Source organism: Oncorhynchus masou, chromosome 27 (assembly GCF_036934945.1).
Source record: "Oncorhynchus masou masou isolate Uvic2021 chromosome 27, UVic_Omas_1.1, whole genome shotgun sequence".
In the NCBI taxonomy this organism is placed as follows: domain Eukaryota; kingdom Metazoa; phylum Chordata; class Actinopteri; order Salmoniformes; family Salmonidae; genus Oncorhynchus; species Oncorhynchus masou.
In genome coordinates, this window is record NC_088238.1 from 66,113,279 (window position 1) to 66,137,612 (window position 24,334).

General features: G+C 40.6%; 2 protein-coding genes and 1 long non-coding RNA gene across 3 annotated transcripts in view; 1 reads left to right on the forward strand and 2 right to left on the reverse strand.

The window, feature by feature from the left end:
- The window catches only part of eif4e2rs1 (eukaryotic translation initiation factor 4E family member 2 related sequence 1), a 31,793-nt gene extending 20,726 nt beyond the window's left edge, over positions 1 to 11,067 (reverse strand). Inside the window, exons 1-2 of the mRNA XM_064940893.1 lie at positions 10,905 to 11,067; positions 3,866 to 3,950 (exon numbers count right to left, since the gene is read on the reverse strand). Of these exons, the coding sequence (XP_064796965.1) occupies positions 3,866 to 3,950; positions 10,905 to 10,921 (102 nt within the window). The 5' untranslated portion in view covers positions 10,922 to 11,067. The remainder of the gene's footprint in view (positions 1 to 3,865; positions 3,951 to 10,904) is intronic.
- A 176-nt stretch (positions 11,068 to 11,243) lies between these two features.
- Positions 11,244 to 24,334, forward strand: part of LOC135516540 (uncharacterized) — a 30,857-nt gene continuing 17,766 nt past the window's right edge. The window contains exons 1-3 of the long non-coding RNA XR_010451944.1: positions 11,244 to 11,491; positions 11,953 to 12,001; positions 12,864 to 12,941. This is a non-coding gene — a long non-coding RNA (uncharacterized LOC135516540). The remainder of the gene's footprint in view (positions 11,492 to 11,952; positions 12,002 to 12,863; positions 12,942 to 24,334) is intronic.
- The window catches only part of LOC135516537 (TSC22 domain family protein 4-like), a 52,835-nt gene continuing 41,613 nt past the window's right edge, over positions 13,113 to 24,334 (reverse strand). Inside the window, exons 5-7 of the mRNA XM_064940892.1 lie at positions 19,542 to 19,669; positions 14,386 to 14,437; positions 13,113 to 13,202 (exon numbers count right to left, since the gene is read on the reverse strand). Of these exons, the coding sequence (XP_064796964.1) occupies positions 14,418 to 14,437; positions 19,542 to 19,669 (148 nt within the window). The 3' untranslated portion in view covers positions 13,113 to 13,202; positions 14,386 to 14,417. The remainder of the gene's footprint in view (positions 13,203 to 14,385; positions 14,438 to 19,541; positions 19,670 to 24,334) is intronic.

Genomic DNA, 24,334 nt, shown 5'->3' on the forward strand with positions numbered 1-24,334 from the left:
AGGACTCACCGTCTAACACACACACACACACACACACACACACACACACACACACACACACACACACACACACACACACACACACAGTCAGTATGAGTACCACAAGGTATAGTTATACTGGAGAGGATGTTCCCCTACTGCAGGACTCACCATCTAACACACAGTCAGTATGAGGCATTAGTTACAACAGTTTGTGTGTATATATACACTGCTCAAAAAAACAAAACAAAAACACTTAAACAACAATGTAACTCCAAGTCAATCACACTTCTGTGAAATCAAACTGTCCACTTAGGAAGCAACACTGATTGACAATAAATTTCACATGCTGTTGTGCAAATGGAATAGACAACAGGTGGAAATTATAGGCTATTAGCAAGACACCCCCAATAAAGGAGTGGTTCTGCAGGTGGTGACCACAGACCACTTCTCAGTTCCTATGCTTCCTGGCTGATGTTTTGGTCACTTTTGAATGCTGGCAGTGCTTTCACTCTAGTGGTAGCATGAGACGGAGTCTACAACCCACACAAGTGGCTCAGGTAGTGCAGCTCATCCAGGATGGCACATCAATGTGAGCTGTGGCAAGAAGGTTTGCTGTGTCTGTCAGCGTAGTGTCCAGAGCATGGAGGCGCTACCAGGAGACAGGCCAGTACATCAGGAGACGTGGAGGAGGCCGTAGGAGGGCAACAACCCAGCAGCAGGACCGCTACCTCCGCCTTTGTGCAAGGAGGAGAAGGAGGAGCACTGCCAGAGCCCTGCAAAATGACCTCCAGCAGGCCACAAATGTGCATGTGTCTGCTCAAGTGGTCAGAAACAGACTCCATGAGGGTAATATGAGGGCCCGACGTCCACAGGTGGGGGTTGTGATTACAGCCCAACACTGTGCAGGACGTTTGGCATTTCCCAGAGAACACCAAGATTGGCAAATTCGCCACTGGCGCCCTGTGCTCTTCACAGATGAAAGCAGGTTCACACTGAGCACATGTGACAGACATGACAGTCTGGAGACGCCGTGGAGAACGTTCTGCTGCCTGCAACATCCTCCAGCATGACCGGTTTGGCGGTGGGTCAGTCATGGTGTGGGGTGGCATTTCTTTGGGGGGCCGCACAGCCCTCCATGTGCTTGCCAGAGGTAGCCTGACTGCCATTATGTACCGAGATGAGATCCTCAGACCCCTTGTGAGACCATATGCTGGTGCGGTTGGCCCTGGGTTCCTCCTAATGCAAGACAATGCTAGACCTCATGTGGCTGGAGTGTGTCAGCAGTTCCTGCAAGAGGAAGGGATTGGTGCTATGGACTGGCCCGCCCGTTCCCCAGATCTGAATCCAATTGAGCACATCTGGGACATCATGTCTCGCTCCATCCACCAATGCCACGTTGCACCACAGACTGTCCAGGAGTTGGCGGATGCTTTAGTCCAGGTCTGGGAGGAGATCCCTCAGGAGACCATCCGCCACCTCATCAGGAGCATGCCCAGGCGTTTTAGGGAGGTCATACAGGCACGTGGAGGCCACACACACTACTGAGCCTCATTTTGACTTGTTTTAAGGACATTACATCAAAGTTGGATCAGCCTGTAGTGTGGTTTTCCACTTTAATTTTGAGTGTGACTCCAAATCCAGACCTCCATGTGTTGATAAATTTGGTTTTCATTGATAATTTGTGTGATTTTGTTGTCAGCACATTCAACTATGTAAAGAAAAAAGTATTTAATAAGAATATTTCATTCATTCAGATCTAGGATGTGTTATTTTAGTGTTCCCTTTATTTTTTTGAGCAGTATATATATATATATATATATATATATATATATATATATATATATATATATACATACACACACACACACACACACACGAGGCATTAGAAAAATGAGATTCAATCATTTGGGTTGAAGTTAGAAGGAAAAGAGGATGAGAACAGAGACAGACTGATTGTCTCAACATCAGTTACCATCGCTACCTGTTTTTACCCTAACATAAACATCAGTTACCATCGCTACCTGTTTTTACCCTAACATAAACATCAGTTACCATCGCTACCTGTTTTTACCCTAACATAAACATCAGTTACCATCGCTACCTGTTTTTACCCTAACATAAACATCAGTTACCATCGCTACCTGTTTTTACCCTAACATAAACATCAGTTACCATCGCTACCTGTTTTTACCCTAACATAAACATCAGTTACCATCGCTACCTGTTTTTACCCTAACATAAACATCAGTTACCATCGCTACCTGTTTTTACCCTAACATAAACATCAGTTACCATCGCTACCTGTTTTTACCCTAACATAAACATCAGTTACCATCGCTACCTGTTTTTACCCTAACATAAACATCAGTTACCATCGCTACCTGTTTTTACCCTAACATAAACATCAGTTACCATCGCTACCTGTTTTTACCCTAACATAAACATCAGTTACCATCGCTACCTGTTTTTACCCTAACATAAACATCAGTTACCATCGCTACCTGTTTTTACCCTAACATAAACATCAGTTACCATCGCTACCTGTTTTTACCCTAACATAAACATCAGTTACCATCGCTACCTGTTTTTACCCTAACATAAACATCAGTTACCATCGCTACCTGTTTTTACCCTAACATAAACATCAGTTACCATCGCTACCTGTTTTTACCCTAACATAAACATCAGTTACCATCGCTACCTGTTTTTACCCTAACATAAACATCAGTTACCATCGCTACCTGTTTTTACCCTAACATAAACATCAGTTACCATCGCTACCTGTTTTTACCCTAACATAAACATCAGTTACCATCGCTACCTGTTTGTAACCTAACATAAACATCAGTTACCATCGCTACCTGTTTTTACCCTAACATAAACATCAGTTACCATCGCTACCTGTTTTTACCCTAACATAAACATCAGTTACCATCGCTACCTGTTTTTACCCTAACATAAACATCAGTTACCATCGCTACCTGTTTTTACCCTAACATAAACATCAGTTACCATCGCTACCTGTTTTTACCCTAACATAAACATCAGTTACCATCGCTACCTGTTTTTACCCTAACATAAACATCAGTTACCATCGCTACCTGTTTTTACCCTAACATAAACATCAGTTACCATCGCTACCTGTTTTTACCCTAACATAAACATCAGTTACCATCGCTACCTGTTTTTACCCTAACATAAACATCAGTTACCATCGCTACCTGTTTTTACCCTAACATAAACATCAGTTACCATCGCTACCTGTTTGTAACCTAACATAAACATCAGTTACCATCGCTACCTGTTTTTACCCTAACATAAACATCAGTTACCATCGCTACCTGTTTTTACCCTAACATAAACATCAGTTACCATCGCTACCTGTTTTTACCCTAACATAAACATCAGTTACCATCGCTACCTGTTTTTACCCTAACATAAACATCAGTTACCATCGCTACCTGTTTTTACCCTAACATAAACATCAGTTACCATTGCTACTCCATGGATATCAGTCTGAAAGTCATTGTAAAAAAATAAGCAATATTCTGAACAAGCCAGAATGTCTAATGAAATGATAAGTAGTCTAACTGGTTGTCCCGTTGACAGGAGGTGAAGGGTAACCACAGGAAAGGGTTGTCCCGTTGACAGGAGGAGATGGGTAACACACACTGGCCTCTACACACACACTGGCCTCTACACACACACTGGCCTCTACACACACACTGGCCTCTACACACACACTGGCCTCTACACACACACTGGCCTCTACACACACACACTACACACACTCTATCAACAGAGTTGATAGACAACGGAGTTGATAGAGATGAGGGTTTTGGGAGGGGGTTCACTGTGTACGTGTCTGGTGTGTGTTGCGTACCTTGCGTCGGTTGTTGTTGATGGAGCCGTCTTCCTCCCGGTTACAGACGGCCTCATCCTGATCCTCTGGGTCGTCATCTTTCAGACTGGGGGAGAGAATATACACACACATTATACACCCTAACACTCCTGATCCCCTGAGGCATCATCTTTCAGACTGGGGGGAGAGAATATACACACACATTATACACCCTAACACTCCTGATCCTCTGGGTCGTCATCTTTCAGACTGGGGGGAGAGAATATACACACACATTATACACCCTAACACTCCTGATCCCCTGAGGCATCATCTTTCAGACTGGGGGGAGAGAATATACACACACATTATACACCCTAACACTCCTGATCCCCTGAGGCATCATCTTTCAGACTGGGGGGAGAGAATATACACACACATTATACACCCTAACACTCCTGATCCCCTGAGGCATCATCTTTCAGACTGGGGGGAGAGAATATACACACACATTATACACCCTAACACTCCTGATCCCCTGAGGCATCATCTTTCAGACTGGGGGGAGAGAATATACACACACATTATACACCCTAACACTCCTGATCCCCTGAGGCATCATCTTTAATGTGTGTATGTGTACACACACGGAAAGCTAGTTAGCTGAATTGATACCTTTGGGATGAATTAGAACGCCGACTGCAAGTAAGGCCTAATCGCCCAACATCAGTGCCCGACCTCACTAATGCTCTTGTGGCTGAATGGAAGCAAGTCCCTACAGCAATGTTCCAACATCTAGTGGAAAGCCTTCCCAGAAGAGTGGGGGCTCTTATAGCGGCAATGTTCCTACATCTAGTGGAAAGCCTTCCCAGAAGGGTGGAGGCTGTTATAGCAGCAATGTTCCTACATCTAGTGGAAAGCCTTCCCAGAAGGGTGGAGACTGTTATAGCAGCAATGTTCCTACATCTAGTGGAAAGCCTTCCCAGAAGAGCGGAGGCTACTATAGAAGCAAAAGGGGGACCAACTCCATATTAATTCTCATGAATGAGATGTTGGACGAGCAGGTGTCCACATACACTCCATGACCAACTGTATGTGCACTCGCATCATTCCTATTTTATTCAGCTAAATTCAATTAATATTCTTACAATAAAATCAGAAAATAAAATGACATAGGACTTGACCATATCTTGTCAGCTAAATGAACAAGGTTACAGCCTATAGCATGGAGCATAGCCAGATACCATACAGTAGGACAACTCATTCCATTTCTTATGAAATTCCATTCTTATGAAATACATTCTCTTCATTTCTTTAAACCTGCCTAAAATAATGGACTTATTATTGTGTATAATCAATGGATTTATTGTGGTGTATAATCAATAGATTTATTGTGGTGTATATCAAATCAAATTTTATTTGTCACATACACATGGTTAGCAGATATTAATGTGAGTGTAGCGAAATGCTAGATTTATTGCGGTGTATAATCAATAGATTTATTACGGTGTATAATCAATGGATTCATTGTGGTGTATAATCAATAGATTTATTGTGGTGTATAATCAATAGATTTATTGCGGTGTATAATCAATTGATTTATTGCAGTGTATAAATCAATAGATTTATTGCAGTGTATAATCAATGGATTTATTGCGGTGTATAATCAATGGATTTATTGCGGTGTATAATCAATGGATTTATTGCGGTGTATAATCAATAGATTTATTGAGGTGTATAATCAATAGATTTATTGAGGTGTATAATCAATTGATTTATTAGAATGTAGATGTTCCAAAGGTGTGCATCAGTGGCTTGTAAGTGTGAAGGCCTGGAGATGGTCAACTTATTTATGTTAATTAAAACTGTCGATACCGTGAGACCGGCAGTCTTTTGCATGACAAAAACCGTCTGAAATAATGTCATGACCGCCACAGCCCTAGTTGTTGTGCTATGGTTGTTGTGCTATGGTGCTGTTGTCTGAGGAGGAGATAGCCCTTTTCATTTGGTTGTGGTGCTGTTGTCTGAGGAGGAGATAGCACTTTTCATTTGGTTGTGGTGCTGTTGTCTGAGGAGGAGATAGCCCTTTTCATTTGGTTGTGGTGCTGTTGTCTGAGGAGGAGATAGCCCTTTTCATTTGGTTGTGGTGCTGTTGTCTGAGGAGGAGATAGCACTTTTCATTTGGTTGTGGTGCTGTTGTCTGAGGAGGAGATAGCACTTTTCATTTGGCTGTGGTGCTGTTGTCTGAGGAGGAGATAGCACTTTTCATTGTGTGTAGCTCCTACAAATTCTTTAGGAAACCCACAGTGGTAGCACAGTACTCTGGGGTAAAACTGAGAAGACTTGATCAGATGGGTCATATTGCCAGTCATTTTGAAATCAAGTGACAACATCACAGAGATGCTTGGTGAAATATGGCACAGATGTGAGAGGCCACAGTCTTATTGAAAGCATTAACAGGGCAGAGATTTGTGGACATTAAAGTCTGCAAGAGTATGTAGTATGACAGTACAGTGGGTCAGCAAGATGAGACGAGAGGGAGTGTAAAACACTGTTTTTCAGCACAGTGGATGCCGTGCTGGGGGAAATGTCATCAAGAAGGAAATAGTCATCTGGTGGAAGCTCGGTGTGCCTTGGTCCTTAGAGCCCAAACTGTTTGGATGTGAACAAGGCCAAGCTATTGCTGGATCTAACTAAAACTGAACCAATGGAAGCAGAGTTTGTGGCTTGCACATTCTTGCAAAGTGAAATCACAGCCAGTAACACACAGACCCCACTCAATGTTCTTCAAAGGTACGGTGGGCCTTTGTCAGCAATGCCAACTGTGCTGTTGGTACTGAAACATGGATGAAAACCTCTACAGGAAACCGCGACAGTTGTTGCTAACGTGCGCTAATGTGACTAGAATGACACAAGTAACATCCAACTTTACAGGACATAAACATGTCTTCTATGGGCAGAATGCAGTTAGATTAACAAGAATTTAAGCTGTGTCCAATTTACAGTAGCTATTACTGTCAAAAAAGAAAATGCTATTGTTTGAGAGTGCGCAACAAAACACTTATCACGGCAACTGGTTTGATACATTCACCTCTGAAGGTAAATAATGTGCTTACATTCAGTAATCTTACTCTGATTTGCCATCCTCAGGGTCCCAGACATATAATGTAGCTCAGATTTGTTTGATAAAATCCATTTTTATATTCAAAACATTGGAACTGGGTTCTACAGTTGGAACCCCCGCTGGCATTCAAGCCAGAGTTCAATCTTGGTTTCATCAGACCAGAGAATCTTGTTTCTAATGGTCTCAGTCCTTTATTTGCCTTTTTATTTATTTTTACTCCAAGCGGGCTGCCATATGCCTTTTACTGAAGTGGCTTCCATCTGGCCACTCTACCATAAAGGCCTGATTGGTGTGGTGCTGCAGAGATGGTTGTCCTTCTGGAAGGTTCTCCACAGAGGAACTCTGGAGCTATGTCAGTGAACATTGAGTTCTTGGGGACCTCCCTGACCAAGGCCCTTCTCCCCCGATTGGTCAGTTTGGCCAGCCCTAGGAAGAGTCTTGGTGGTTCCAAACTTCTTCAATTTAAGAATGATGGAGGCCACTGTGTTTTTGGGGACCTTCAATGCTGAAAAAAAAAAATTGGTACCCTTCCCCAGATCTGTACCTCGACACAATCATGTCTCGGAGCTCTACGGACAATTCCATTGACATAAGGCTCTCCAGAGGGTAGTGAGGTCTGCACAACGCATCACCGGGGGTAAACTACCGGCCCTCCAGGACACCTACACCACCCAATGTCACGGGAAGGCCATAAAAGATCATCAAGGACAACAACCACCCGAGCCACTGCCTGTTCACCCCACTATCATCCAGAAGGTGCGGTCAGTACAGGTGCATCAAAGCTGGGACCGAGAGACTGAAAAACAGCTTCTATCTCAAGGCCATCAGACTGTTAAACAGCCACCACTAACATTGAGTGGCTGCTGCCAACACAGACTCAACTCCAGCCACTTCAATGAATGTAAAAATTTATGAAAAAAATGTATCACTAGTCACTTTAAACAATGGCACTTTATATAATGTTTACATACCCTATATTACTCATCTCACATGTATATAGTGTACTCTATATCATCTACTGCATCTTGCCTATGCCGTTCTGTACCATCACTCATTCATATATTTTTATGTACATATTCTTAATTCCTTTACACATATTCTTAATTCTTAATTCCTTTAAGGTAGTTGTGAAATTGTTAGGTTAGGTGACTCGTTGGTTATTACTGCATTGTCGGAACTAGAAGCGCAAGCATTTCGCTACACTTGCATTAACATCTGCTAACCATGTGTATGCGACAAATATTTGATTTGATTTGTTTTTGATCTGACATGCCCTGTCAAATGTGCGAGCTTCTATAGAACGATGTGTGCCTTCCCAAATCATTAGCTACACTTACAAACTGCATAGCATTACTGCAGTATGCACCGGTATGTTAGCTAGTTACCTAATGTTAGTTGGCTACTAATTCATCAAACTTGCCAGGCAGTATATTAACTATCTGATATCAAACTAACTACCCAACATTTATTGACATCATTCTTAGCTAAGTGGTATCGTTGTTGTATGTTTTAATGGACATAGCCAGAATGAACTATCTACTCACTCTCGCGCAGAATAACTAATGAATTTACGAACGCTCAACAACCATTGAATATGACCGGTGTCAGTAAACGTCGGCAAAAAAAAAGGCTTCATTAAATTGTTGCCAGCAGCACAGTTAGTCACCAACGCTCTGGATAACATGAAAACAGCCTCACCAGACCTGCGAGGGCGAGGAAAATGGTCAGAGTGAGGTGTTCTCTCATTAGGTGTCTGGAAGTAGCTATCCAACGTTAGCCAGTTAGCGTGACTGCTGTTGAACGCTCAGATCAAACCTAGTCCTCGGCCAGAGCGTCCAGTGTGTGCTCTGAATGCTCCAAGAGCGAATCACTCTGTGAATCACTCTGAATTTACGAACGGATAATCTGACAACGCCCTGGATTTACGAACGGATAATCTGACAACGCCCTGGATTTACGAACGGATAATCTGACAACACCCTGGATGTACGAACGGATAATCTGACAACGCCCTGGATGTACGAACGGATAATCTGACAACACCCTGGATGTACGAACGGATAATCTGACAACACCCTGGATTTACGAACGGATAATCTGACAACGCCCTGGATTTACGAATGGATATAAAATGGAAATAACAACAAATGTCAAATACAGGTAGCCGAGTCAAATAATTAACATCCAATCACATTAACAGTTACTCACTCTCTTGCGGGAATTCCACCAACAGTCCAACATGAGGCCAAACGTAGCTGCTGCTCATTCCGTTTGCACAAAAATTGATAAATTGTTTAAAAAAGTAAGGCCGCGTCCATAGAGACACATACCAGCTCTACTGGTAGTACTGCTACTACCAGCAGTACTGCACCTGTCGACAACAAGTTGTTCTGCTTACACGACCACATCCAATGCTGGCATCAGTAATTCTACATGTTGTTAGTCCAGCTAGCATGGACACTGATGGCTGTGAATCTGATGCAGCTGAAGAGCCACTGCCCCCTTACCCGGGAAAGCACCGAACAGACAGGGACATGGACCACCGAAGAGGCGCAAATATGATGAGAACTACATTGATTTGAGGTTCACTTAGATTGGGAACAGTGCCTTTCCTCAGCCACAGTGTGTTATATGTGCAAAACTACTATCTCACAACTCAACGAAACCTTCACGCTTGCACAGACATTTAGAAACAAAACATGCCAATTTGAAAAATAAGCCACGGGAGTTTGAGCGAGAATTAAGACGACTTTCGAGTAGTAAGACACGTATAAAAGCAACAAATACCATTAATAACGGGCTAGAAGCGTCTTATATGGTGAGCTACCGAGGGGCTAGAACAGGCAAGGCCCATGGTATTGTGGAGGACTTAATTCTTCCTGCTGCCGTGGATATGGCTGGGACAATCCTGGTAGAAAAGGGAAAAAAACTACACAGATAATGCCTCCATAAAAACACTTTCACGACAGGAGATGTTTTGAAAACAATTACTGCTTCTCATACAAGCCAGTAAATTCTGTGTTACAGCTGGATGAGTCAACAGACATGATGGGCCTGGCACATGTCCATAATTTTTATGGGGGGGTTCAATTAAGGAAGACATCCTCTTCTGCAAACCACTGGAAACCAGAACAACAGGAGAGGATATTTTTAAAGTACTGGACAGCTTTGTGACATCATATGGACTTTGGTGGTCAAGATGTGTTGGTATCTGCACTGATGGCACTACACAGTTAAATAAAGGTTAAATAACATGTACTGATGGCGCAGAAGCCATGAAAGGGAGACAGGAGTGTTAACGCACGTGCAAGCAGTTGCTCCCTAGGCAACTTGGATACACTGCAGCATCCACCGAGAGGCTCTTGCTGCCACGAAAATGCTTGACAGCTTGAAAGACGTTTTGGACACTACTTTGTTAAAGCAAGGTCCCTGAACTCACGTGTATTTTCTGCATTATGCAATGATATGGGCGGCGACCATCTAAAGTTCTTACTACATACAGAAGTGCGCTGGTTATTTTTTTGTTTGTTTTTTATTTAACTAGGCAAGTCAGTTAAGAACAAATTCATATTTTCAATGACGGCCTAGGAACAGTGGGTTAAACTGCCTTGTTCGGGGCAGAACTACAGATTCTCACCTTGTCAGCTCAGGGAGTCGTTAGACCATCCTTTCGGTTCCTGCCCAACGCACTAACCACTAGGCTACCTGGGTCAAATTATTGACACGTCTTTTTGAATTGAGGAGCTCAAAGTTTTCTTTACTGACCATCATTTTCACTTTGTCTGACCGCTTGCATGACTGGCCTATCTGGGTGATGTTTTTCTCTCACCTGGACTGTGGGTAGCTGATAACTACCCACATTCACCACTTACTAAATCAACCATAGCATCTTAATGGGTAGCTAACTACATTACAGAATGGGAACCATTGCTAACACAGACGGGCAGACAACTTAACTGTTCAAATTGGTTCATCTCAGCTTCGACCAGTCCTCCTCACAGAGTAGCGAACCTCACGAGAACCTGGTTTGTTAAGGAGTTTAAAGGTTCCTAGATAATCGCTTTAATTAACTAGCTGGCTAAACGTTTTGATTAACGAGCTGACTAAATTACTTCGCCAACTAACTTCAAAACAAGCAAGATGGCGTCTCTGCAGTTCTACGCGTGAAGGCAAGCAGACGGATCGGTCGGTGGCTGGGAAAAACAGAAAGAAGTCGGTCCTAAGCGAAACGCCCTTTGAATGACCCAGCTCCGTTCATTACTCGAATGTATTGATGGATTGTTGGTGAGATGGATGGATGGCCTGCTTTCGTATTTTAGATAATGAATAATCAACAGCATCATGTAATACATGTTGCGGAAGGGTATGCGCATACAGTATCTGAAGGGTCTCCCGAGGCGCCTAAGGCACTGCATCTCAGTACTAAGGCAGCGGCATTACAGACCCTGGTTCATTTCCAGCATGTATCACAACCGGCCGTGATTGGGAGCCCCATAGGGCGGCACACAATTGTCCCAGCGTCATCCGTTTAGGGTTCGGCCGGGGTAGGCCATCATTGTAAATACGAATATGTTCATAGTTGTCTTGCCTAGTTAAATAAAGGTTAAATAAAAATCAGAATAACTGCAGTTGTATTACCACAAGACGGCGCTGTCTGTCATCAGAATAACAGCGAGGCTATTGTGATGGTTTGCAGCTTTTGGGACTTCTATATTGGTTTATTAAGTCAGCCAAGCTCAAACAATCACAGATAAAGTATTCAATTTCAAAATAAGGTCTGTCTGGTCGATCATCAAACTTATATATGTCATTTAGCAGATGCTCTTATCCAGAGAAAAATCTCAAGGGTACAGAGATTTTTCACCGAGACGGCTCGGGGATTCAAACCAGCGACCTTTCAATGTGTCTATCAAGTTTTAAACTCATTATTAAAATATGTTCTATCACAATGCATCTTTCCTCAATTCCTTCCATTCTCTCCTCACCTCCTTGTCAACTGTTCAAGGTCCCTTCCCTCAGGATGCAAAGAATTAAGATTAATTGAAAGAGCCAATGTGAGTGTGTATATAGGCGTGGTGTGTATAGAGATGTATATAGAGGTGTGGTGTGTATAGAGGTGTATATAGAGGTGTGGTGTGTATAGAGGTGTATATAGAGGTGTGGTGTGTATAGAGATGTATATAGGTGTATATAGAGGTGTGGTGTGTATAGAGGTGTATATAGAGGTGTGTTGTGTATAGAGGTGTATATATAGGTGTGGTGTGTATAGAGGTGTGTGTATAGAGATGTATATAGGTGTATATAGAGGTGTGGTGTGTATAGAGATGTATATAGGTGTATATAGAGGTGTGGTGTGTATAGAGATGTATATAGAGGTGTGGTGTGTATAGAGATGTATATAGGTGTATATAGAGGTGTGTTGTGTATAGAGGTGTATATAGAGGTGTGGTGTGTATAGAGGTGTGTGTATAGACATGTATATAGGTGTATATAGAGGTGTGGTGTGTATAGAGGTGTATATAGAGGTGTGGTGTGTATAGAGGTGTATATAGAGGTGTGGTGCGTATAGAGATGTATATAGGTGTATATAGAGGTGTGGTGTGTATAGAGGTGTATATAGAGGTGTGTTGTGTATAGAGATGTATATAGGTGTATATAGAGGTGTTGTGTGTATAGAGGTGTATATAGAGGTGTGGTGTGTATATAGGTGTATATAGAGGTGTGGTGTGTATAGAGGTGTGGTGCATATAGAGGTGTATATAGAGGTGTGGTGTGTATATAGGTGTATATAGAGGTGTGGTGTGTATATAGGTGTATATAGAGGTGTGGTGTGTATAGAGGTGTATGTAGAGGTGTGGTGCATATAGAGGTGTTGTGTGCTGATCCCTGACTGTTTGATCCTTCCCGTCCTCTTAGCGCTCCAATCCACGTTCCGACCCAGCTCTGCTGGTGACCCCCGACAACGCCGTGTGTGTCTGTGCTCTAGGTATCCAGGTACTCTTTAGTCACAGTTATTTATTATTGTTTTCTGCTGTTCGACAGAATCATTCATCAGTCATGTTACAGGTATTACTAATTTAAACAATGATCATGAGAGGAGTGTAACATTTTGTGTCAGTCTCTGTCTCTCAGAGTTCTCAGGATATAGTTCTCTCTCTCCAGCTGGGCGTTCCTTTCTGATAGTTCTTTAATCTGTTCCCATAGCAACTCCACTTCCTCTCTGACCGCCAGCATCAGGTGGGTCTTTACAAGGTCCTGAAATATAGAAAACAATCTACACTGAGTGGACAAAACACTAAGAACACCTTCCTAATATTGAGTTCCACCCCCTTTTGCCCTCAGAACAGCCTCAATTTGTCTGGGTGTAACCGGTGTGAAATGGCTAGCTAGTTAGCGGAGTGCATGCTAATAGCGTTTCAATCGGTGACGTCACTCGCTCTGAGACCTTGAAGTAGTTGTTCCCCTTGCTCTGCAAGAGCCGCGGCTTCTGTGGAGCGATGGGTAACGATGCTTCGTGGGAGGCAGTTGTAGATTTGTGCAGAGGGTCCCTGGTTTGAACCCAGGTAGGCGTGAGGAGAGGGACGGAAGCTATACTGTTACTTGGACATGGTCTCTAAAGGGGGCGAAAGCATTCAACAGGGATGCTGGCCCATGTTGACTCCAATGCTTCCCACAGTTGTCAAGTTGGCTGCCTGTCCTTTGGATGGTGGACCATTTTTGATTCACACGGGAAACTGTTGCAGTTCTTGCCACATACCGGTGTGCCTGGCACCTACTACCATACCCCATTCAAAGGCACTTTAATATTTTGTCTTGCCAATTCACCTTCTGATTGGCACACATACACAATCCTTGTTTCAATTGTCTCAAGGCTTAAAAATCCTTCTTTAACCTGTCTCCTCCCCTTCATCTACACTGATTGAAGTGGATTTAACAAGTGACATCAATAAGGGATCATAGATTTCACCTGGTCAGTCTCATGGAAAGAGCAGGTGTTCCTAATGTTTTGTCCAATCAGCGTATAAGTCAGTTAAATTAAGAACAAATTCTTATTTACAATGACGGCCTACAATGTCCAAACCCGGACGACGCTGGGCCAATTTACAATGACGGCCTACAATGTCCAAACCCGGACGACGCTGGGCCAATTTACAATGACGGCCTACACCGGCCAAACCCGGACGACACTGGGCCCATTGTGTGCCGCACTATGGGACTCCCAATCACGGCCGGTAACTGTTGAAATAATGCCTGGGACTATAACAGAATTGATATGCCAGGCGAAAATCCGACCAGAATTATTTCTTTTTTTATTATGGAAACCTATTGTTTCTTTGTAACTCCGTCTCCCAGATTGCAATTCCTATGGCTTCCACTAGATATCAACATTTTTTATTCAAGGTTTCAGGCTTCTTTTTTGAAAAACACAGAGACCTACCATGGCTTGCTCTATCTTGTTGTCGATTGCGATCATGCTGCTGCTCGACCCACTGCAAAGACGAGAAAATAAACAGTTTTGAATAGTGTGTGTGATTCAGTGTAATGTGGTGGCACATGGTTCCCATCAGAGTATGTGAGTATGGAGTTGAGTGGTCGGAAATCCCACTTAGCCACTCCACATCCTTTCCAACCGCTCCACTAAAAACCAAACCGCTCCTCGCTCACAAGGGAAAATAAACTAATTACCACTCGTTCATTAAAACACCATTTAACCAACACACATCTATTGTTATGACTACCTGGATTAGTGAATTATTATAATTATTGAAACCAAACCATATGATTTAAATGAAAAGTATTTTCATAAATATTAACTCTGAATAGGCTACATGTCATATTAAACAGCATAAACACTGAATAGGCTACATGTCATATTAAACACTCTGAATAGGCTACATGTCATATTAAACAGTATATAAACACTGAATAGGCTACATGTCATATTAAACACTCTGAATAGGCTACATGTCATTAACACTCTGAATAGGCTACATGTCATATTAACACTCTGAATAGGCTACATGTCATATTAACACACTGAATAGGCTACATGTCATTAACACTCTGAATAGGCTACATGTCATATTAAACAGCATATAAACACTGAATAGGCTACATGTCATATCAAACACTGAATAGGCTACATGTCATATTAAACACTGAATAGGCTACATGTCATCTAAAACACTCTGAATAGGCTACATGTCATATTAAACAGCATATAAACACTGAATAGGCTACATGTCATATCAAACACTGTGAATAGGCTACATGTCATATTAAACACTCTGAATAGGGTACATGTCATTTTAAACACTCTGAATAGGCTACATGTCATATTAAACAGCATATAAACACTGAATAGGCTACATGTCATATTAAACACTCTGAATAGGCTACATGTCATATTAAACAGCATAAACACTGAATAGGCTACATCTCATATTAACACACTGAATAGGCTACATGTCATATTAAACAGCATATAAACACTGAATAGGCTACATGTCATATTAAACAGCATATAAACACTGAATAGGCTACATCTCATATTAACACACTGAATAGGCTACATGTCATATTAAACACTCTGAATAGGCTACATGTCATATTAAACCGCATAAACACTGAATAGGCTACATGTCATATTAAACAGTATATAAACACTGAATAGGCTACATGTCATATTAAACAGTATATTAACACTCTGAATAGGCTACATGTCATATTAAACACTCTGAATAGGCTACATGTCATATTAAACACTATGAATAGACTACATGTCATATTAAACAGTATATAAACACTCTGAATAGGCTACATGTCATATTAAACACTTTCAATAGGCTACATGTCATATTAAACAGCATAAACACTGAATAGGCTACATGTCATATTAAACAGCATATAAACACTGAATAGGCTACATGTCATATTAAACAGCATATAAACACTGAATAGGCTACATGTCATATAAAACACTCTGAATAGACTACATGTCATATTAACACTCTGAATAGGCTACATGTCATATTAAACACTCTGAATAGGCTACATGTCATATTAACACTCTGAATAGACTACATGTCATATTAAACAGTATATAAACACTCTGAATAGGCTACATGTCATATTAAACAGTATATTAACACTCTGAATAGGCTACATGTCATATTAAACAGCATATACACACTGAATAGGCTACATGTCATATTAAACACTCTGAATAGGCTACATGTCATATTAAACAGTATATAAACACTGAATAGGCTACATGTCATATTAAACACTCTGAATAGACTACATGTCATATTAAACACTCTGAATAGGCTACATGTCATATTAAACACTATGAATAGACTACATGTCATATTAAACAGTATATAAACACTGAATAGGCTACATGTCATATTAAACACTCTGAATAGACTACATGTCATATTAAACACTCGGAATAGGCTACATGTCATATTAAACACTTTGAATAGGCTACATGTCATATTAAACAGTATATTAACACTCTGAATAGGCTACATGTCATATTAAACAGCATAAACACTGAATAGGCTACATGTCATATTAAACAGCATATAAACACTGAATAGGCTACATGTCATATTAAACACTCTGAATAGGCTACATGTCATATTAAACAGCATATAAACACTGAATAGGCTACATGTCATATTAAACACTCTGAATAGGCTACATGTCATATTAAACAGTATATAAACACTGAATAGGCTACATGTCATATTAAACACTCTGAATAGACTACATGTCATATTAAACACTCTGAATAGGCTACATGTCATATTAAACACTGAATAGGCTACATGTCATATTAAACAGCATATAAACACTGAATAGGCTACATGTCATATTAACACTGAATAGGCTACATGTCATATTAACACTCTGAATAGGCTACATGTCATATTAAACACTGAATAGGCTACATGTCATATTAAACAGCATATAAACACTGAATAGACTACATGTCATATTAAACACTCTGAATAGACTAAATGTCATATTAACACTCTGAATAGGCTACATGTCATTACACTGAACAGGCTACATGTCATATTAAATACTCTAAATAGGCTACATGTCATATTAAACACTCTAAATAGGCTACATGTCATATTAAACAGTATATAAACACTCTGAATAGGCTACATGTCATATTAAACACTCTGAATAGGCTACATGTCATATTAAACAGTATATAAACACTCTGAATAGGCTACATGTCATATTAAACACTCTGAATAGGCTACATGTTAAATTAACACTCTGAATAGGCTACATGTCATTACACTGAACAGGCTACATGTCATATTAAACACTCTGAATAGACTACATGTCATATTAAATAGCATATATAAACACTGAATAGACTACATGTCATATTAAACACTCTGAATAGACTACATGTCATATTAAACACTCTGAATAGACTACATGTCATATTAAACACTCTGAATAGGCTACATGTCATATTAAATAGCATATATAAACACTGAATAGGCTACATGTCATATTAAATAGCATATATAAACACTGAATAGGCTACATGTCATATTAAATAGCATATATAAACACTGAATAGACTACATGTCATATTAACACTCTGAATAGGCTACATGTCATATTAAATAGCATACAAACACTGAATAGGCTACATGTCATATTAAACACTCTGAATAGGCTACATGTCATATTAAATAGCATATATAAACACTGAATAGGCTACATGTCATATTAAACAGCATAAACACTGAATAGGCTACATGTCATATTAACATTCTGAATAGGCTACTTGTCATATTAACACTCTGAATAGGCTACTTGTCATATTAAATAGCATATAAACACTGAATAGGCTACATGTCATATTAAATAGCATATAAACACTCTACATTAGTCAGGAGCCAGACAGGGCGCCTAAGAAGGAATGAACATGTATTATTTAGGCTATTGAATTAGCCTAGTATCTCGGTGATTTCAAGGCTATAGCCGACAAACAAATACATTGTGGCGCATTTGAGAGTGTGACACGCTAGGCTGGCAGGAACATAAAGCGCTCAGCACCTAAACATTTAGTTGTATTAAATCATTATACTCAATAAATTGTTACTTAGAATGAAATTCAAATGAATGAAAAATGTCTTATTAGGCCCAGTGGCTTTGAATTAATTTGAGCTTTTTAGGCAAAATAACACTATCAAAATGCCAGGACTATTGGGCCAAAATCAATTGTAGCCTATTGTGGCACAAAAAAATCAAAAGATCTGACTGCTCAGAGATGCTTGGGAAAATGGTGACAACGGGGGACCAGCGTGTGTGTGTTTCAAGGGAAAGGGGTGTATCTTATCTCCATCAGCTAGGACTTGACATTGGTTAATCAAATCTTCCCATTTCTGCCAGTTGTTGCTCAATTTCATGCCTTCTCAAACAGCTGCAACTGCATATGCATTCAAACATCAATTCTTCTCTTGAGTTGGGCTCAGGATGGAACAACTGTTGAACATCTGAGTGTATGGTGGTTTGTGGGGAAAGAGGTTGAGTATGCATGAGTATCCCACATATGATGGTATGCGGGTAATAATGTTAGGGACAATACAGGACGAATCACAATAATTGTTTGCTAAAATAATAATTGTAATTTTTGTAATGGCAATCTTGGTTCTAGGTACCAATCCTGGTTCTAGGTACCAATCCTGGTTCTAGGTAACAATCCTTTGCATGAACTGCCTACATTACTACGCATTTTATTTGTTAATTGTGGAAAATAAGATACGCAATATTGTTACATTATATTATATATATATATAAATAACTGCCAAAAAAAAGGTCCCCTTTTCAGACCCTTTCTTTCAAAGATAATTCGTACAGATCCAAATAACTTCACAGATCCAAATAACTTCACAGATCTTCATTGTAAAGGGTTTAAACACTTTCCCATGCTTGTTCAATGAATCATAATCAATTAATGAACACGCACCTGTGGAACGGTCGTTAAGACACTAACAGCTTACAGACGGTAGGCAATTAAGGTCACGTTATGAAAACGTAGGACACTAAAGAGGCCTTCCTACTGACTCTGAAAACACCAAAAGAAAGATGCCCTGGGTCCCTGCTCATCTGTGTGAACGTGCCTTAGGCATGCTGCAAGGAGGCATGAGGACTACAGATGGGAAATAAATTGCAATGTCCGTACTATGAGACACCTAAGACAGTGCTACAGGGAGACAGGATGGACAGCTGATCATCCTCGCAGTGGCAGACCACCTGTAACAACACCTGTACAGGATCGGTATATCCAAACATCACACCTGCGGGACAGGTACAGGACGGCAACAACAAATGCCCGAGTTATACCAGGAACGCACAATCCCTCCATCAGTGCTCAGACTGTCCGCAACAAAACAGAGAGCCTGGACTGAGGACTTGTAGGCCTTATCTAAGGCAGGGTCTCACCAGACATCACCGGCAACAACGTCGCCTATGGGCACAAACCCACCGTCGCTGGACCAGACAGGACTGACAAAAAGTGCTCCTCACTGACGAGTCGCGGTTTTGTCTCACCAGGGGTGATGGTTGGATTCACGTTTATCATCGAAGGAATAAGCGTTACGCCGAGGCCAGTACTTTGGAGCGGGATCGATTTGGAGGTGGAGGGTCCATCATGGTCTGGGACAGGATTCTCTCCCTCCCTAAAAGACAAGGAATATAATATCTATTGTTTACAGGAAACTCATTCAATGATTTTAGATGAAGTTGTAAGGAAAAAGGACAGGGGGGGCGAAATATACTTCTCCAATGGGCAGGAAATTTAAAAGAGGTGACGACATTAAACATCATTTTGATCCAAATGTGCAAATTGTCCAACAGATCCACAAGGTAGAGGGATGATTTTAAATATGTTATTGGACCTTAAACAAACAAACGGTCCAAATAATGATGATCCACCCTTCTTTGAAAATATATATAATAATTGATCAACCTTAGAAGCAATACAAGACTATTATTATGGTGATCGATTATAATATGGTTTTAAATACAATGTAAAGGAAATCACAAATGTCATGGATATATTGGAACTAGTAGATATTTGGATGCTTAATTATCCTGACCTAGTGAGATATACATGGCAGAGGCTTAACCAAAAAGTTAGAAAGAAAAAAAATTTGATAGGGGAGTGAATGCAGTCAGATCAACAAATAATTGGCATATACATTACATTTACAGAAATTTCATGTGGAAGAGGATATTGAAAATTTAATCAAAGCCTATTGGATGATTACTTTTTAGCAAGGACAGAATAATTTATTACAGACTTTTTCCTAAATAAACATAGGTACAGCAAATCCCCATATTGTATGGGACACTTTTAAAATGTGTATTTAGAGGCCATGCAACTCAGTACTCATCTATAAAACAAAAGCAATTTAGGTCAAACGAGTCCATATGAACAAAGGAAATAGAAGGACAGTACTGATAGTTAGTTTTTTTTGCTATCAGAATACCTTAGAGGAAAAACGTGGAGGAACCTATGGAGGGAATGGAGAAACTTATTCAAGAAAAGATCAAGTGTAATTTATTATAAAAAGGCATGGTTTATTCAGAAACTAAAGGGGTCTGAATACTTCCTGAAGGCACGGTTTATTCAGAAACTAAAGGGGTCTGAATACTTCCTGAAGGCGCGGTTTATTAAGAAACTAAAGGGGTCTGAATACTTTCCAAAGGCACGGTTTATTCAGAAACTAAAGGGGTCTGAATACTTTCCAAAGGCACGGTTTATTCAGAAACTAAAGGGGTCTGAATACTTTCCAAAGGCACGGTTTATTAAGAAACTAAAGGGGTCTGAATACTTTCCAAAGGCACGGTTTATTAAGAAACTAAAGGGGTCTGAATACTTTCCAAAGGCACGGTTTATTCAGAAACTAAAGGGGTCTGAATACTTTCCGAAGGCACGGTTTATTCAGAAACTAAAGGGGTCTGAATACTTCCTGAAGGCACGGTTTATTAAGAAACTAAAGGGGTCTGAATACTTTCCAAAGGCACGGTTTATTAAGAAACTAAAGGGGTCTGAATACTTTCCAAAGGCGCGGTTTAGTCAGAAACTAAAGGGGTCTGAATACTTTCCAAATGCACGGTTTATTAAGAAACTAAAGGGGTCTGAATAGTTTCCGAAGGCACGGTTTATTCAGAAACTGAAGGGGTCTGAATACTTTCCAAAGGCACGGTTTGTTCAGAAACTAAAGGGGTCTGAATACTTTCCAAAGGCGCGGTTTAGTCAGAAACTAAAGGGGTCTGAATACTTTCCAAAGGCGCGGTTTATTCAGAAACTAAAGGGGTCTGAATACTTTCCAAAGGCACGGTTTATTCAGAAACTAAAGGGGTCTGCATTGTCGGAACTAGAAGCACAAGCATTTCGCTACACTCGCATTAAATCTGCTAACCATGTGTATGTGACAAATAAAATTTGATTTGATTTGATTTACTTCCTGAAGGCACAGTTTATTCAGAAACTAAAGGGGTCTGAATAACTCCATGAAGGCACTGTTTATTCAGAAACTAAAGGGGTCTGAATACTTCCTGAAGGCACTGTTTATTCAGAAACTAAAGGGGTCTGAATACTTTCCAAAGGCACGGTTTATTAAGAAACTAAAGGGGTCTGAATACTTTCCAAAGGCACGGTTTGTTCAGAAACTAAAGGGGTCTGAAAACTTTCCAAAGGCACGGTTTAGTCAGAAACTGAAGGGGTCTGAATACTTTCCAAAGGCACGGTTTAGTCAGAAACTAAAGGGGTCTGAATACTTCCTGAAGGCACGGTTTATTCAGAAACTAAAGGGGTCTGAATACTTTCCAAAGGCACGGTTTATTCAGAAACTAAAGGGGTCTGAATACTTTCCAAAGGCACGGTTTATTCAGAAACTAAAGGGGTCTGAATACTTTCCAAAGGCACGGTTTAGTCAGAAACTGAAGGGGTCTGAATACTTTCCAAAGGCACGGTTTAGTCAGAAACTAAAGGGGTCTGAATACTTTCCAAAGGTACGGTTTATTAAGAAACTAAAGGGGTCTGAATACTTTCCAAAGGCACGGTTTATTCAGAAACTAAAGGGGTCTGAATACTTTCCAAAGGCACGGTTTATTCAGAAACTAAAGGGGTCTGAATACTTTCCAAAGGCACGGTTTATTAAGAAACTAAAGGGGTCTGAATACTTTCCAAAGGCACGGTTTATTCAGAAACTAAAGGGGTCTGAATACTTTCCAAAGACACGGTTTATTCAGAAACTAAAGGGGTCTGAATACTTTCCAAAGGCACGGTTTATTCAGAAACTAAAGGGGTCTGAATACTTTCCAAAGGCACGGTTTATTCAGAAACTAAAGGGGTCTGAATACTTTCCAAAGGCACGGTTTATTAAGAAACTAAAGGGGTCTGAATACTTTCCAAAGGCACGGTTTATTCAGAAACTAAAGGGGTCTGAATACTTTCCGAAGGCACGGTTTATTAAGAAACTAAAGGGGTCTGAATACTTTCCAAAGGCACGGTTTATTAAGAAACTAAAGGGGTCTGAATACTTTCCAAAGGCGCGGTTTAGTCAGAAACTAAAGGGGTCAGAATACTTTCCAAAGGCACGGTTTATTCAGAAACTAAAGGGGTCTGCATTGTCGGAACTAGAAGCACAAGCATTTCGCTACACTCGCATTAAATCTGCTAACCATGTGTATGTGACAAATAAAATTTGATTTGATTTGATTTACTTCCTGAAGGCACGGTTTATTCAGAAACTAAAGGGGTTTGAATAACTCCATGAAGGCACTGTTTATTCAGAAACTAAAGGGGTCTGAATACTTCCTGAAGGCACGGTTTATTCAGAAACTAAAGGGGTCTGAATACTTCCTGAAGGCACGGTTTATTCAGAAACTAAAGGGGTCTGAATACTTTCCAAAGGCACGGTTTAGTCAGAAACTGAAGGGGTCTGAATACTTTCCAAAGGCACGGTTTAGTCAGAAACTAAAGGGGTCTGAATACTTCCTGAAGGCACGGTTTATTCAGAAACTAAAGGGGTCTGAATACTTTCCAAAGGCACGGTTTATTCAGAAACTAAAGGGGTCTGAATACTTTCCAAAGGCACGGTTTAGTCAGAAACTGAAGGGGTCTGAATACTTTCCAAAGGCACGGTTTAGTCAGAAACTAAAGGGGTCTGAATACTTTCCAAAGGTACGGTTTATTAAGAAACTAAAGGGGTCTGAATACTTTCCAAAGGCACGATTTATTCAGAAACTAAAGGGGTCTGAATACTTTCCAAAGGCACGGTTTATTCAGAAACTAAAGGGGTCTGAATACTTTCCAAAGGCACGGTTTATTAAGAAACTAAAGGGGTCTGAATACTTTCCAAAGGCACGGTTTATTCAGAAACTAAAGGGGTCTGAATACTTTCCGAAGGCACGGTTTATTAAGAAACTAAAGGGGTCTGAATACTTTCCAAAGGCACGGTTTATTAAGAAACTAAAGGGGTCTGAATACTTTCCAAAGGCGCGGTTTAGTCAGAAACTAAAGGGGTCTGAATACTTTCCAAAGGCACGGTTTATTAAGAAACTAAAGGGGTCTGAATAGTTTCCGAAGGCACGGTTTATTCAGAAACTGAAGGGGTCTGAATACTTTCCAAAGGCACGGTTTATTAAGAAACTAAAGGGGTCTGAATACTTTCCGAAGGCACGGTTTATTAAGAAACTAAAGGGGTCTGAATACTTTCCAAAGGCACGGTTTATTCAGAAACTAAAGGGGTCTGAATACTTTCCGAAGGCACGGTTTATTAAGAAACTAAAGGGGTCTGAATACTTTCCAAAGGCAGGGTTTGTTCAGAAACTAAAGGGGTCTGAATACTTTCCAAAGGCACGGTTTATTAAGAAACTAAAGGGGTCTGAATACTTTCCAAAGGCACGGTTTATTCAGAAACTAAAGGGGTCTGAATACTTTCCAAAGACACGGTTTATTCAGAAACTAAAGGGGTCTGAATACTTTCCGAAGGCACGGTTTATTAAGAAACTAAAGGGGTCTGAATACTTTCCAAAGGCACGGTTTATTAAGAAACTAAAGGGGTCTGAATACTTCCTGAAGGCACGGTTTATTCAGAAACTAAAGGGGTCTGAATACTTCCTGAAGGCACGGTTTATTCAGAAACTAAAGGGGTCTGAATACTTTCCAAAGGCACGGTTTATTAAGGAACTAAAGGGGTCTGAATACTTTCCAAAGGCACGGTTTGTTCAGAAACTAAAGGGGTCTGAATACTTTCCAAAGGCACGGTTTAGTCAGAAACTGAAGGGGTCTGAATACTTCCCAAAGGCACGGTTTAGTCAGAAACTAAAGG